The sequence below is a fragment of the Trachymyrmex cornetzi genome, unplaced genomic scaffold, assembly GCF_001594075.2.
Source record: "Trachymyrmex cornetzi isolate Tcor2-1 unplaced genomic scaffold, Tcor1.1 scaffold65, whole genome shotgun sequence".
NCBI classification, from domain to species: Eukaryota; Metazoa; Arthropoda; class Insecta; order Hymenoptera; family Formicidae; genus Trachymyrmex; species Trachymyrmex cornetzi.
In genome coordinates, this window is record NW_017299970.1 from 996,479 (window position 1) to 1,014,366 (window position 17,888).

At 28.4% G+C, this 17,888-nt stretch overlaps 2 protein-coding genes across 2 annotated transcripts in view; both read left to right on the forward strand.

The window, feature by feature from the left end:
* The window catches only part of LOC108767122 (mannosyl-oligosaccharide 1,2-alpha-mannosidase IB), a 396,105-nt gene extending 386,963 nt beyond the window's left edge, over nucleotides 1-9,142 (forward strand). Inside the window, exon 4 of the mRNA XM_018516842.1 lies at nucleotides 9,078-9,142. Within this exon, the coding sequence (XP_018372344.1) occupies nucleotides 9,078-9,134 (57 nt within the window). The 3' untranslated portion in view covers nucleotides 9,135-9,142. The remainder of the gene's footprint in view (nucleotides 1-9,077) is intronic.
* Nucleotides 9,143-13,897: 4,755 nt separating this feature from the next.
* The window catches only part of LOC108767108 (uncharacterized), a 6,949-nt gene continuing 2,958 nt past the window's right edge, over nucleotides 13,898-17,888 (forward strand). The window contains exons 1-4 of the mRNA XM_018516809.1: nucleotides 13,898-14,041; nucleotides 16,318-16,420; nucleotides 16,586-16,796; nucleotides 16,874-16,993. Coding sequence (XP_018372311.1) covers nucleotides 13,898-14,041; nucleotides 16,318-16,420; nucleotides 16,586-16,796; nucleotides 16,874-16,993 — 578 coding nt within the window. The remainder of the gene's footprint in view (nucleotides 14,042-16,317; nucleotides 16,421-16,585; nucleotides 16,797-16,873; nucleotides 16,994-17,888) is intronic.

A 17,888-nucleotide genomic window follows, 5' to 3' on the forward strand; every position in this document is an offset into this window, starting at 1 on the left:
AAATAGAAGCTACGTTAATTTAAACACACATGCCTAAGCAAAAGTAAATGTTATAAATAATGCTAAATCTAACATTTTTATAAATTTATAGGTATAATACAATGTGGTATTTAGCTCCATTATCAATACAAAAACTGCTTTTATTTGTGATGCAAAATTCTCTGAAAAGTCACACCCTAACAACTGGTTATATTTATGTATCATCTTTAGAAGGATTTTCTACGGTAATATAAATACTTTGTAATGAACTAATTGTCTAGAAAAAAATGTATCTTATCTTTTTTTGTTATATTTAATCCATATTTAAAAAATTAATAAAACTATTCCTTATAATCAAATCTTAATGATTGCTTTACAAAAATTAAAATATTTTTTTAGCTTATAACTACATCAATATCATATTTTACTGTAATATATACCACGACGATAAAATAATACAATAAAAGTTTTAATTGGTCGTAGAACCTTGAATGTAGTGATATTTGCACGTATTAATAACAGAAGAATAGGATTTATAGGTACGTAATTATTTGCTAAAATAAATCATAAAATTCATATTATTATATAGAATTTAAATTTTTAGCACTTAACGTATAATATATACATACGGAAATCATTTATTAACAATTGTAGCAAAATAAATCATAATTCGTACTGCGCAGATTTATCATACAGCAAGCGCTGAGAAAACGCAGATATGCAACGGGAGAATATCCGAAATTAATTTTTTCTTTAGTTTTTTTGGAATATATTTTTTATTTTTCTACATTCGGAGTGTTACTAGTCTAGGGATTGTGTAATACAAAGTATTATAATATACGAGACAACGCCAAAGTTTATTTTCGTATATTTTACGTTTTCTCGTTCTCCCACCAATAAATAATGATGTAATTTATTTAAGAGAACTTGAAGGAACAATAAAATTTATTAAAATGCATCTCAATACACCAACGTTTTCACAAGGATTTTCAACATGCGACTAACATACGATTAACTGAAAAAAAAATGGTTACGTCTCTTCTTATACCGATGTAAAAAAGAAATATACAGGGTATATCCCGAAAGTTTTTGCCAATCGCTTTTGTGTAGATACAGTGGACTAAACTGAATCGAAAAGTTCTCTACCATTTTGCAATTTTCACAATATAGTTATCAAGATATTAATTACTAAAAATTGCCAGATATTGTGACCTTGAATAATTTTTTACTTAAATACTGTCAACTTTACAGAAAAACTGTAAGAAACTAAAATTATTTATTTTCTTCTTATAGAACTAAAAATTTTTTCAGAATTTTGTATTAACTTTTTAGTACTGCATTTTCCTATTTTTACCAACACGAAAAAATACCGTATTAAAAAATTCTGAAAAAATTCCGAGAAACTTCTCAGAACTTTATAAGAAGAAAATAAATGATTTTTATCTCTTGCAGTTTTTTTATAAAGTTGATAGAATTTAAGTAAAAAATTATTCAAGACCACAATATTTGGCAATTTTTAGTAATTAATATCTTGTTAACTATTGCGAAAATTGCAAAATGATAGAGGATTTTTCGACTCAGTTTAGTCCGCTTTATCTACACAAAAGCGATTGGCAAAAATTTTTGGAACACCCTGTATAATTCAATACATTTTCAAATTGGAACTAATTACAATTATCTACACAAAAGCAATTGGCAAAAATTTTTGGAACACCCTGTATAATTCAATACATTTTCAAATTGGAACTAATTACAAGGTACGTAATTATATATAATATTATAGTTTATGTATGTTCGTTTTAATTCCGGAACTGTTTACAGCATGTAAAATGTTGTCCCGTTAAATATTTTAATAATTTTATTTCAAGAATAGAATTATCTTATAAAACGCTAATCTCTAATTCTATGGATAATGAACATTTTACTTACACATGAATTTTTTTCTGTACAACTTTACATTTCTAAGTCATTTAAAAATATTGATAAAGTAGAAATTACCGAAATGCAATTCTAAAATGAATTATACTAAGATATAATTATAAGGATTTAACACATAATAATTACATGATAATGATGAATACATATTTTAAAAAATTCGAAATTATTTCTTACGTCCTTTTATATCATTTCAAGTGATGCATTAAATAGAATTCGGATATTTGGGCACGGTCACGTGCAGAGAATTGTTACGTGTTTTACGTTTATGTATTGAGTAGGCTGCACGTCAGCCAAAATGTTGCTACTGCACTTTAACAAATACTCGATTCACTTTTGCGCACAATGGTTCTCCGCATGTGCCTTATAATCGTGTCCGAACGTCTGAATCCTATTGATTACCTTTAATGGTATAAAAGATTATTCTGACGTAAGAAATAATGTAGATTTTTTTGAAAGTATCTCTTCCAATTGTGATAATATTGATTCTAGTAAATATTACTGACTTTATAAAAAGACCAATAAAATATATTTGTATAATGCATGTAATACAACATTCAAAAGAGAAGATTGCTTTCGAAGATCTAAGAGTATCTAATATCTTAGCACTATAAGATATATTCAATTGATTCAATATAAAATTTATTGGTATACTGGGGGTGCGTGAGGTGCGTCATATTATGAATTACGCTCTCGCGCCAAGTTATCCCGATCCGCGCCGATCCAAACTATAAGACCGTAATGACAGGTATATTTTCTTATAACATTGACAATTGCCGCAAAAATAATCGTTTTCAATGTAGCATGTCATTATTTTAAATGGTCGACGAAATTATAGCACATTTTGTTCTTACTGCGTAATTATAGAAAATTATTAAATTACATAACCTACCATATACTTTTCTTTCACAAGAGATAGTTTGCGAAAAACAGAAAAATATTCAGTATGCTGTTATTCAGTAATTCTGCGATATTCCCATTCACACGTATTCCGTCCACTAAGTAAGATGGTCTTTTCTGGCGAACGTTATTACAACATTTATCGGATTTTGTTAACAGCGATTGGTTTGTGGCCTTATCAAACGCCGATTATTATGCAAGTGCAATCTATGTTCTTCCTTGGCTCATATTGTTTCATTTTTTTATTCCAGGTATGTCACAACCCTTTTCTCTTACACTTAACACTTCTTTGGATGATTATTTAGTGAGAAGATGGTATTATAACCACCTTCTCACTAAATAATATTACAAATATATTTCCTCCTTCTTAATATCTCCGTTATTAAGTGACGAATTCGAATGATTACTTATGAATTTATGTACCTAGTAGCTCTTATATATAATGATGCTAATATGCTAATACATAATAGTCAGCATTTATTAAAACGCATTTTTATTTTCAAGCATATTAAAACATTTTTAATATACACTTTAACTCTTAATTAAACATACTTCCTTATATGCTTCTTAAACTTGAACAAAATATCACACGAATATATGTTTGAATGTATTCTTTAACATATGTTATTTAATATTTTATTTAACTGATTACATTTTGACTTATGCAAAGTTAAACTGTAGTATGGTATTTTGATAATGTGACCTCCTAAGCGTGCTGATTGTCGACGAATACTTTTTTGAGGTTTTTATGCCAAAATAATTTTTCTATCACTTGATTGTAGTTTTACTATTAGTATACAGTTTATATTACATGTATATAGTTTCTTAGTACTAAGCAGCTTATATGTGGAAGAAGTTATATAAACACACATACATTTGTATAATTTTAATACTTTCATTCATACAATATTTTACTTTTTTATTAACTTTGTAACCAAATACTGTTTAAAAAAAGACTTATTTTTTAAACCTGTTTTTGTAGAAGATCGTATTACCTGTAAATAATATGTAAACCCCTGTTCAATCATCGATCAAGACCTAAAAATTATTTCGGCGCGCGTTTTAAAGGACTACGTAGTATATAAATTCACACAGAATCTACAAGCAATTACAAGCATTTAAGATCCAGCTAAACATTGATTTCTATAGTTTGTGTTATCACACATATGGTTCTATATTATCTATATCTAGTATAGTATATTAAATAATGAATGTTTCATAACTTTAAGTTTAGAATGAATTGAATAACTTTTTGTTAAATATAATTGTTAAGTTTTAAATTTAAATATTGGTTATTAATCAAATTATTATAGAAAATGGACAAAGTACCGTAATATACCACCTACTCCTCTACATAATATCGGTATATTGTTACCATACTTATGTGTTTCAGATTACGACTTTTTTTACAGCAACATGCAACTTCGAATTTATTTTTAAAGAACTATCATATATTTTCATTACCATATTATGTATTATACTTTATAACTCTTATTATTTTAATTCTAAAGAAGTAAGTATTATTCGTAATTTTATTTTTGTGGAAGAGCTCTTTTATCCCGAGAATTTTAATTCACATAAGTAAGAAGAATTTTAGAAACATTAATTGTTTAAATGATAGGTGAAATATTTGTTAAAACAAATAAAATTGAACTGGAATTCAATCGAAGATAATAGTGAAATTAGAATATTAGAGAAATACGAAAATGAAAATCATCTTCTGTCACTAATTTCAAGTTGTAAGTAAACTATGAAATAAATATTAAATAACACATTTTTAATATGTACCTGTCTGTTTGAAACTTTTACTGTTTGCTCACGATAATTACGAAGGTTGTTTATCATTTTATTATTTTTAATGTCTAGTTGTCATCGTATTTGTTATATTTTTTATTATAATTATTGAATTGATACCAGTTATCCTTGACACTGTCACACCGATGAATAAATCTCGACCACGTAAAGTAAAAATAGATTTTGAACTTTTTATCGACGAGGAACAGTATTTTTATATTTATTTAATATATGAAATCGTAACTTTAATAATTCAAACACTTACCGTTCTCGGACCGGCAACATTATCGTTTGCGCTCATCAGGCATTGTTGCGCTAATTTTAAAATCGCTAGGTATGTACCTATCCTTTAATTTTGCTGAAGAAAATAATCTGTGTTGAGGTATTTGTTGATTATATAAAAATTGTTTATAGTAATTTAATCGAAAAAACAGTGACTCAACATACGCTTCAAATTCCTGCTTATAAGAAAACACATGTGATGTGTCAGAGAATTAATCGTGCTATTCATATTCATAGAAAAACTATTCAGTTAGTGGTTACTTTATTTATTCTTTTAACATTATCATTTACTATACATGACGCACATTAATTTTAATTTAAAAAATTACATTTTATAATATAATTAACTCAAGGGTATGAATTAAATTTTTCTTCGTTATTGAAGGTTTTCTACATTTTATATTAATATTATGAACAAATGGTATTTCACTTTATCGATAATCGGTGTGATGTCTTTAAGCTGCAATCTTTTTCGAGTAAGTAATGCACTTATGTACTTATTATATTTTTTTTGTCTCACATTTAATTCAATGTTTATATTTACGAATTCGTGTATTACATACAAATTGAAGTACGAATAATAATATAATACATTTTTACAGTTGTTTAGTTCATTAACTGACGCTTCGAATGAATTTTCCGAAATATTAATGTGTATCTTTATGGTAATAAGTCATATTATTACGTTGTTTGGATTTAATTTTGTTGGACAAACAGTTTCCGATCATAGCGCAGAAATATTTAATGCTGCGTAAGTATCATATATACATTAAAATCTCCATTGAACGAAATCATTTCATTTATACGAAAGTCAGTCTTTACATATCGTATAATACTTTTTATCAACTTCTAAACTACTTTATCCTCCAAATATAATCATAAATTTTAATAAATTTATAAAAGATAAATGTCGTTACCGCCCGCTGGTATGTGTTCAAAATAAAAACACAATAATATAGTTCAATTTTTAAAACGAGCAAACCTGAGTAACACATAAAATTAATTATTTTATTAGTAGATATGAAATTTTTCGGTACGTTTCGACTTAAGCGTCAATTATAGTATCTTTCTTTGTTACATCATGCGCTTATAACTTGCAAATTATCTTCGGCGAAAGAAGACTAAGTTAAGTCGAAACGTACCGAGATTTTATATATATTAATAAAATAATTAATTTTATCTATCTTCCGGGTTTTCTCGTTTTAAAAGTTAACCTTTATTATTGTGTTTGTTTTTAATTTTATTTTTTTAATATTGAATAATCCATTTTTTAAATTAGATTGATAATATTTGAAGAGATACATTATTATTTTAGATTAATATTTACATAAGTATTTGGCCTATTATTTCATAAAACAGGAGAAGAATATCTATTTTCGGTCATATAGAGTATCTTCGTACTTGTAACGTTTATATTCAAAGTACCCTACACAACTTATATTTACTAATCTTTTTAGTAAATTTGCTTGAATTTGTAATGTGTAGTTCTTGCATCTTTGATCAAAAATTTCAGTGGGCAATGTATTTCTATGGCTAATTGCTGAATAGATTTGAACGTTTTTTTTACGTGATCCGTTCTTGCGTGCGTTCTTTTACACAAACACTTGTATGTCGCGTATACGTATTCGTGTTTGTAAGATATGAACGTACATGCTGTATGCACGCGTTTGTGTACATATATTAGGGATGTGCGATCTCCATTAATTGAATCGATCTCTCAATCATTCTTGAATCAGATTGATTGAATTTGATTTATTAAAAAAATCGGAGCTGAATGAATCGATCTATCGGAAATCAGAAATTGATTCAATTAAAATTTTTTTAGTAACGTCATATAAATTCAACAAAAACAATAAAAAAATTAATACACGATTCTGATTTGTATCCGAATAAAATAATTTTAATTTAAAATTCTAGGTTCAATCTAACATCTGTATTTCTTAACTACTGACGTAAAATCGGTAAAAAATATCGTATATAAACCCATTAAATTCAATATTATAACTGTCTATTGGTGTTACAAAATAAAATTTAAGTAGCATTTATTTATATACTTTGTCAGTAATAATTACCAGTTGTAACTACGGATATCATTAAGCCTGATTAATGGACAGTAGACATAGACAGTGTTATAGGCACAGTAATGTTATCAAAATTTTGGATTCTTTGGAACACGGCATATGTAGAACTAATTTTCAATAAAATTGTAAAGATCTAAATGAAAATATTAAATTTTTTGAATTATATATAATCATAAAACATATGTATTTGTTTAATAGTGCAACATATGCAATTTGTTTAATAGATACAATTAAAATAATTACGAAATCATACGACTTTTTAAATAGCTATTCTTATGAGAATGAAACCTGACAACGGTGTTAATATATTGAAAAATTTATGGTAGTTATGGGGATGCTAAACCGATTACCGAACTTGATCTAGGTCGATAGTATAGACTTTTGTAATAATATATTCGATAATAGTGCTAACATCTTTGATTAATGTCTTACATTATATTATATAATATATATCGTTCTGTCTTACCCAGACGCATACATCTGTCCTTATCTAACATATGCCAGCACCATCTATCGCAAGACCGCGCAACTACTACTACATAGAATTTCGGCTCTGTTAACAGTCCCAGTCTTCGCAAAGCACCTGTACACACGTATTTTCCATTCAGTGACGATACTTTTTTTCTAGACTTTCAATCTTAGTTCTACAAACTCGGTATCGTTCGTTCCAATAATGTGACCTTAGCTGCACGTTTATTTTCAAGATATGGACTCTAAAACTCTTATATCAAGCAAATATATATCTGAGGTGACAGCTGTACGAGCAAAAAGTAAGTGAATTTTTTAACTTTTTTTCGATTTTCTCATGAAATCCAGTACAGCTGAGGTCCTGTTTATGCGTACTTTAATTTATGTAATAATACTGTTGCAATCCGTAAATCCAATCCGAAGATTTTTCACCGAATGGAAATGTGGGTAAAACAGAAGGCTTTAGTACATCGCCTTAAAAGTAAAAAGAAAAAGAAAAAAGAAACTAAGATGAAGTGTTAATCATTTGGTCTGTTTTCTGTTCCTGCACTAGACTGTTCTAGAACTCTTTCTCGCTTTAAACAAATATCAAACGTATATCTATCTCACTTTAAGTTCCAAAAGTGTACACTAGTTCAGCCACAAAAAACAGACCTATTACTGATCAGGGTGTAGACAGATGTTATTTCATCCTTGTATAGCACTCGGTGAGCAACAGGGATGAAATCATATATCAGAACATCTCTTGAATTACCATAAAATCCATCCGTGCACTTCAAAGATCGATCTCTTATTAAATGAATCGATCTACTTCAAAATCGGGCCTTGACTAATCGATTAAACAATCAATCTATTTTTACAAAAATATCCGTCTTTCAGAAAATTGGATCGAGAACGTACATCCCCAACATATATGCTTAGAATTTCGACAGAACGATTTCAGGCTTCTTTATAGTTAAATATCCCAGCTGTGCTCTATTGAACTGTATTGCTAATGCAAGCAGAAATCAACGAGATAATCCAGCAATAGATGAAAGTGTAGAATTATAATCATATAATATTATTGTTATGATTACTACTTTTATTTAATAAAATCTTTAAGGACATAACCTGCGCACGCACGTACGCATTTACGGATATTTATATACACAGGCATCAGTAATGATATAGCCATACATTGTAATGTTTCGAATATCAATTGCTCATTTTATGTATACTTGTATAGTTGTTATTAAATGAATGAAAAATATAAACTACGTATAATATAAATGCGCAAGCACAAACAAATATCAATGTTATTAATAATGCTGAATCTAAACATTTTTATAAATTTATAGGTATAATACAATGTGGTATTTAGCTCCAATACCAATACAAAAATTGCTTTTATTTGTGATGCAAAATTCTCTGAAAACTCACACCCTAACACTTGGTTATATTTATGTAACATCTCTAGAAGGATTTTCTACAGTAATAAATACTTTATAGTGAACAGTAAACTAATTGTCTTGGAAAAATTTTACTTTATCTGTTTTTGTTGTATTTATTGCGTATTTAAAAAGACAATAATGTTACATAAAATTGTTTGCAACAATCTAATCTCGATGATTGTTTTACATAGTTATCATATTTTTTCAGCTTATAACTACAGCAGTATCGTACTTTACTGTAATATATACCACCACGATGAAATAATGCAAAACAAAAGTTCCAGTTGGTTATAGAACTTTGAATGTAGTAATATTTGCACGTATTAGTGACAGAAGATCATTACGGATTTTTAGGTACGTAATTATATGCTCAAACAAATCTTAAATCTCATATTATTACATAAAAAGTAAATAGGTGTACAAATAAGTTTCCATCGTTTTCTGGTTAAATAAAGTACAATCGTTTTTATAGAAAAAAAAGACTTGCCTTATTCAAAATATTTGCCATCGAAAGCTATAACATTCCCCCACTTTTCAGGCAATGAGTGGACTCCGCGACAGAAGAACTCTGGTTGTTTTGAAGTAATTCATTCATCAGCCAATTTTTGATATCGTCATAAGATCTGAACTGTTCTCCAGAATAACCGCTCTTCATGGACCGAAACAAATGGTAATCTGATAGAGCTGTGTCTAGTGAATACGGCGGGTGGGGTAGCACATCCCAGCCAAGTGCTTCTAAAGTTTCCTTGACTCGTTTTGCGACAAGTGGTCTGGCATTATCATGCTGGAAAATAATCTTGTCATATCTTTTCGCATATTCTGAACGTTTTTCTTTCAATGCTTGGCTCAAATTGATTAATTGTTGTTGATGACGTTCAATATTGATGGTCTGACTCGGTTGCAGCAGCTCATAGCACATCACACCTTTCTGATCCCACCAGATACACAGCCTAACTTTACTTCCATGAATATCCTGTTTAGGCGTTGATTCAGGACTTGGTTCACCTGGATGTACCCATGCTTTTTTTCGTTCAGGATTATTGCAGTGAATCCATTTTTCATCTCTAGTAACAATTCGATGCAAAAATGATTTTCTTTTTTGTCTTTGAAGCAACAAATTACATATGGTTAAACGATTCGCAATGTCTTTTTCTCTCAGTTCATGTGGGACCCAATTTCCTTGCTTCTGAACCCAATTCCCATCGCATTTAGACGTTGGGAAATACATTGTTGGGTAACATTTAATGCCATTGTTAAATCTGTTTCTGTTTGGCATGGATCTTCATTGGGTAATGCTTCCAATTCTAGATTTTCAAATTTTTTTGGTGCACTTTCATGTTCTTTGTTTTCCACATTGAAATCATTACTTTTAAATTTTCTGAACCACTCTCTACAACTACTTTCAGCTAGATCAAGTTCACCATAAGCTTCCACAAGCAAACAGTGACTTTCAGCAGCAGTTATCTTTAAAAGAAAATAATGCAACTTGTCACAAATGCCGTTTTGGTGGCACAAAATTTAACATTTTCAATGCAATAAAAAAATTTGTTATTTACGCTGCACTCTAATGTCATATACTAAATCTTAAACCTTTCTTAGGTACCCAATACTTACAATTAGATATGCTACCATCTTAAATTACATGCAATACTGATAACGACATCTATTAGAAAACGATGGAAACTTATTTGTACACCAATATATGCTGTACTATTAGCAGCATTAAAATGTCAAAAATATATTTTCAATTTTTAGCACTTAACATATAATACCTGCAAGCTGAAGTCATATATGTCATTGTGATAAGATAATCCATGATTCGTACTGCGCGGTTTTACTATGCAGCGAGTGTTAAAATGCTACAAATATGGAACCTGAGACTATCTGAGATTAATCTTTTCTTTAGTTTGGGACATGTCTTTTACTTTTACTTATTATTACATACATTTTTTACTTTTACTTATTTAGAGTGTTATTGTTTAAGGGCTTGTGTAATACAGATTAATTTACTGGACAATGCCAAAGTTTATTTTCGCCGTGTATTTCACTTTTTCTCATACCATCAATAAATAATGATGTAATTTATTTAAGAAAACAGTGAATGAACAATAAAATTTATTAAAATGTATCTTATTACACCAACGTTTTCATGAAAATTTTCAACCTACGGGTAATATATGGTTAACTGAAAATGATTACACCTCGTCTTATACCTATATAAAAGAGATACATAATTCAATACATTTTCAAATTGGAAGAAATTACGGGATACGTAATTCCAAATAATATTATAGTTTATGTAGTTCCTACTTAATTCCATGATTGTTTATAGCACGTCAAATATTCTCTCGTTAAACTTTTTAATAATTTCGTAAAACACTTCGAGAATATAATTATTTTATAAAACGCTGTTTCTAATTCTATGGATAGTAAAAATTTTACTTGAACGTATGAATTTTTTTCTGCACAACTATACATCTTTAAGTTACATTTATATACAGGGTATTTTCTCTAACTTGATCATTTAAAATATCTCCGTTGTTTTTGATGATATGGGAAAATACAACAGGGAAATTTGTTCGATTGAAAGAGACATATTATGATGAGCAAAAAATTTTTCTCAAGGTCACAGTTTTTGAGATTTCAAGATCATTGCGATTTTTTAAAATGAAATAACATATTTTCATTAATGTAGCAATGTAGTTTATAAAAAAATAAATTCAACTATACATAATATGTTGTCCTTCAGATGACCTTGGACATAAAAAAATCACATTTATATAGGAAAAAGAAGAGTTAACATACTTAAGTTTTTTCATTGAAGATATTTATTTACATTAGTTCAGAAGATGTTCGAATTGATTGCCATTAACTATCATACATTTTCGAATGCGATAAATAAATGATTGTTTTGCATATATTAGTTGTCGGCAAATCGCTTCTCAATGTGATTTATCTGCTAAAAGCGTTTGGAAAATATTGAAACGTCATAATTTTTGTCCTTATCGCATGTTTACATCAATCTCTTGGTGTTAACGATTTTCAAAATAGGCAAAGATTCTACGAATGGGCTCTACACCAGTTAGAGATTGATCAACAATTCTTCAATTATGTGTTGTTTACAGACGAGTCATCTTTTACAAATCATGGACAGTTAAATACACATAATATGCATTATTGGGACGTTGACAATCCACATTGGCTTCGACAAGTATAACATCAATATCCATGGAGTGCAAATGTCTGGTATGGTATTATTGGTCCACTTTTTGAAAGGAAATTTAAATGGACAAAAATATATAAATTTTTTAAGAGATGAGTTACAAATATTATTAGACGAAGTTCCATTGAGCCACGTATTTGAATGTAGATACAGCAGGATGGTTGTCTAGCACATAATGCACTTATCGCACGCAATGTGCTTAACAGAATGTTTCTCAATTACTGGATTGGGCGAATTTGTTGGCCGGCTCGATCGCCATCAGACCTTACGCCACTTGATTTTTTTCTATGGGGAATATTTATTATTTAAAAAGTCCAGTTTATTGTAATATTTCCACAACACCGGAAAACATGCAAGAAAGAATTCGACATCAATCAGAATCACTCGGAAATCATTGAAAATACGGAACAATCATTTATTTATCGCATTCGAAAATGTATGGAAGTTAATGGCAATCATTTCAAACACTTCCTGAACTAAAGTAAATAAATATCTTCATTGAAAACACTCAAGTATGTTAACTCTTTTTTTCCCATATAAATGTAATTTTTTATGTCCAAGGTCATCTGAAGGACAAATATATCATATATGGTTGAATTTGTTTTTTTATGAACTACATTACTACATTAATGAAAATATGTTATTCCATTTTGAAAAATCGCGATGATCTTGAAATCTCAAAAACTATGATCTTGAGAAGAATTTTTTGCTCATAATAATAAGTATCCCTTCCAATCGAACAACTTTCCCTATAGTATTTCCCATATCATAAAAACAATGAAGATATTTTAAATGATCAAGGTAGAAGGAAAACACTGTATAGGTATCGATATTATAAAATAGAAATTACCGAACTGCATTTCTAAGGTGAATTATATTTCAGAATCTTATAAGAATTTAACACATACAATAATTACATGATAATGTTGAAATGAACACATATTAAAGAAAATCTCCATTATTTATTATGTCAGAACATCCTTTTATATAATTCCAAGCAATGCAATTAATAGGATTCGGATGTTTGGATACGACCCCGTGCGCACGGAGCATCGTTGCGTGCTTTGTGTTTATATTTAATAGACCGCACGTCAGTCAAAATGTTGGTACTACGCTTCAACAAGTACTCGATTCACTTTTGAGCGCAATGGTTCTCCGCACGTGCCTCATAATCTTGCCCAAACGTCTAAATCCTATTAATTGCATTACTTTAAATAGTACAAAGAATGTTCTGACGTAAGAAATAATGTAGATTTTTTAAAAGTATTTCCTCCACTTGTGATAATATTGATCCTAGTAAACATTACTGCCTTTATAAAAAAACCAATAACATATATTTGTATAATGCATGTAACACAATATTCAAAAGAGAAGAATGCTTTCGAAGATCTAAGTTTCTAATATCTTAGCACTACAAGATGTATTCAATTGATTCAATATAAAATTTGTTTGTATACTGGGGGTGCGTGAGGTGAACTATATACACTGTCGCGCCCAGTTACCCCGATCTGCGCCGATCCAAACTGTAAGAATGTAATGAGAGGTATATCTTCTTGTAACATTGAAAATTACCGCAAAAATAATCGTTTTCAATGTATTATAGCATGTCTTTATTTCAAATGGTCGACGAAATTGTAGCACTTTTTGTTCTCACTACGTAATTATAGAAAATTATTAAATTACATAAACTACCATACTTTTCTTTCACAAGAGATAGTTTGCAAAAAACAGAAAAATATTGAGTACGCTGTTATTCTGTAATTCTGCAATATTCCTATTCACACGTACTCCGTCCTTTAAGTAAAATGGTCTTTTCTGGCGAGCGTTATTACAACATTTATCGGATTTTGTTAACAGCGGTTGGTTTGTGGCCTTATCAAACGCCGATTATTATGCAAGTACAATCTGTGTTCTTCCTTGGCTCATATTGTTTCATTCTTTTATTCCAGGTATTTTATAACCATTTTCTTCTTACACTTAACACTTCTTTGAATGATTCTTTAAGAAGAAAGTGGTATTATGACTGTTGTAAATGTATTGGCTTCTCGTAATATCTCCGTTATTAAGTGACGAATTCGAATGATTACTTATGAAATTATTTACCTAACAGCTTTTACGTCATGACGATAATATGCTAATACATATTAGTCGACATTTATTAAAGCGCATTTTTATTTTCAAGTATATCGAAACGTTTTTATTATACACTTAATTACACATACTTTCTTATTCTTTTTCAACTTGAACAAATTATCGCATGAATATATGTTTACGTGTATTCTTTGCTATTTAACATTTTATTTGATTGAATACATTTTGAGTTATGCAAAGTTGAACAATAATATGGTATTTTGCTAATGTGGCCCTATAAATGTGCTGATTGTTGACAGTTTCTTTTTTGAGGTTTTCATATCAAAATAATATTTTCATCACTTGATTGTGGTACTACTGTTAGTCTATAGTTTATATTACATATATACAGATTTTTAGTACTAATCACCCCATATGCGGAAGGAGTATGTGACACACATACATTTGCATAATTTGAATACATACGTTCATGCAATATTTTGTTTTTTTATTAATTTTGTAACCAAATACTATTTTTTAAAAAAACTAATTTTTAAAATCTGTTTTTACAGAAGATCGTATTACCTGCAAATAGGACTGGGCACATTTCAAATACTTGTATTTGAAATACAAATACTATTTTAAATAATGTATTTCAAATACAATATAAAATTTATTTTATATTTTGTATTTCAAGAAGATTATTCAATGTATTTTGTATTTTAAATATAATTTCAATGTATTTTGTATTTGAAATATAAAAAAATTCTTAATAATGATCCTTGACAACAATAATAGTGTGTAACTTAAATTTTTTTTTCATATAACAGCGATACTGATTATTTTCGTTAACTTTCAAGCAGTGTCAAGTCATCAGTGTTATCAAATCTTATAATCTCGCACAAAAAAATAAGTTTCTCGTGAGATTCTCGTGCGGTTGGTAGCATAGAACAATAGAACTTTTAAAGAGTGCGAGAGAGTGAAGCCCCAGACACAATGCGAGGAAATAGCCATAGCGAAGAATAATATAATTTCAACCTATCAGAAATTGTATATTCCGGTGTATCGCAAACTGTTTGTGGCAAGTGTGAAGTGACATTGTTGTTTTTTTTTCAATTATTATGTTATGTTCTCAATGTTTCCTGCCAACTTTTGTTTCGAAGAATTATACTATATTAGAATTATTTTACTTTAATGTTTTATTATATTTGCTTATTACTCTGTTTAACAATCAGTATTGTATAATTTTTCTTCACAGTTTCTATACTATCACAATATTTTTATAGAGATGAATTCGTACGATTTCATTATTTATGTTATCATTTATTAAACAGCTTTATTAATTTTTTATGATAAGACACATAATGTCAGGATATTTATGAGAAATAACTGAAACAAATCAGTTACTTTTTTCCAGTCTTACTTTGTGTATTTACAATAAAAAATTTGAAAATGTTTTGTATTTTGTATTTTAAAATAATATTTTGTATTTAAAGTACAAATTTTAAAAGTATTTTGCATTTTGTATTTCAAATTGAAAAATAAAAAGTATTTTGTATCTTGTATTTAAAATACTATCTTGTATTTAAAATACTAAGATTGCCAGTATTTTGTATTTCAAATACTTTAATGATGTATTTTGCCCAGCCCTGCCTGTAAATAATATGTAAACCCCTGTTTTCATCGAGCCATTATGCAACGTCGTCATATATTTATAAATAGCGACATAAGTAATGAGTTTTTCGTAATTTCGAGTTAAACAACTATTTCATAAATATAATTGTTAAGCTTTAAATTCAAATAACAATTATTAACCAAATTATTGTAAAAAATGGAAAAATTGGGTGCCATAATATATCACTTTCTTCTCTATATAATTTCGATATATTGTTATCATACTTATATGTTGCAGTTAACAACTTTTTTGACAGCAAAGTGCAACTTGGAATTCATTTTTAAAAAACTATCATATATTTTTATTACCATATTATGTATTATAACCTATAACTCTTATTATTTTAATTCTAAAGAAGTAAGTACTGTTTGTAACTTTATTTTTATGGAAGAGCATTTTTACTCCGAGAATTTTAATTCACATCAGTAAGAGAAATTTCGGAAACATTAATTGTTTATATGATAGGTGAAATATTTGTTGAAACAAATAAAATTGGACTGGAATTCAATCAAAGATAATAATGAAATCAGAATATTAGAGAAATATGCTAACGAAAATCGTCTTTTGTCATTAATTTCAAGTTGTAAGTAAATTACGAAATAGATAATAAATAACACATTTAATTTACCTGTCTGTTTGAAACTATTACTGTTTACTTACGAAGGTTGTATGTCATCTTATTATTTTTAATGTCCAGTTGTCGTCGTATTTGTTATATTTTTTATTATAATTATTGAATTGATACCAGTTATCCTCGACGCTGTCATACCGATGAACAAATCTCGTCCACGTAAAGTAAAAATAGATTTTGAATTTTTTATTGACGAGGAACAGTATTTCTATATTTACTTAACATATGAAATCATAACAGTAATAATTGAAATATTTACCGTTCTCGCAACGGCAACATTATCGTTCGCGCTCATCAGGCACTGTTGCGCCACTTTTAAAATCGCTAGGTATGTGCCTATCTTTGAATATTGCTAGAGGAGATAATCTATGTTGAGTTGTTTGTTGATTATATAAAAATTGTTAGCAGTAATTTAATCGAAGAAACAGTGACTCATCATACGATTCAAATTCCGGCTTATCAGAAAACACATGTGATGTGTCAGAGAATTAATCGTGCTGTTCATATTCATAGAAAATCTATTCGGTTAGTCTTTAATTTTTTTCTTTTTATATTATTAGCTACTATACATGACGCATATTTATTTTATTTTTTTAAAAATCACATTTAAATATAATTAACTCAAGGATATGAATTTAGAATTTTCTTCACTATTGAAGGTTTTCTACACTTTATATAAATATTATGGACAAATGGTGTTTTACTTTAGTGATAATTTGCGTAATGTCTTTAAGTTGTAATCTTTTTCGAGTAAGTAATATACTTATATTCGTATTACATTTTTCCTGTCTTACATTTTATGTAATTTTATATTTACGAATTCGTATATTGTGTACATATAAATGAAAATATGTAGTAATATATATACATAGTAATATATATACATATATATATATAACACATTTTTGCAGTTGTTTAATTCATTAACTGATGCTTCGAATGAGTTTTCCGAAATAGTAATGTGTATCTTTATGGTAATAAGTCATATTATTACATTGTTTGGATTTAATTTTGTTGGACAAACAGTTTCCGATCATAGCGCAGAAATATTTAATGCCGCGTAAGTATCATATACTATACATTAAAATCTCCATTGAACGAAATCAATTCATTTATACGAAAGTCAGTCTTTACATATCGTATAATACTTTTTATTTCTAGACTACTTCATCTTTCAAATATAATCATAAATTTTAATAAATTTATAAAACATAAATGTCATTACCGCGCGCTGATATATGTTCAAAATAAAAACATAATAATATAGTTCAATTTTTAAAACGAGCAAACCTGAGTAACACATAAATTTAATTACTTTATTAGTAGATATGAAATTTTTCGGAAATGTTTCGACTTAAGGGGATGCTAAACCGATTACCCAACTCAATCAAGGTCGATAGTACAGACTCTTTTAATTCCA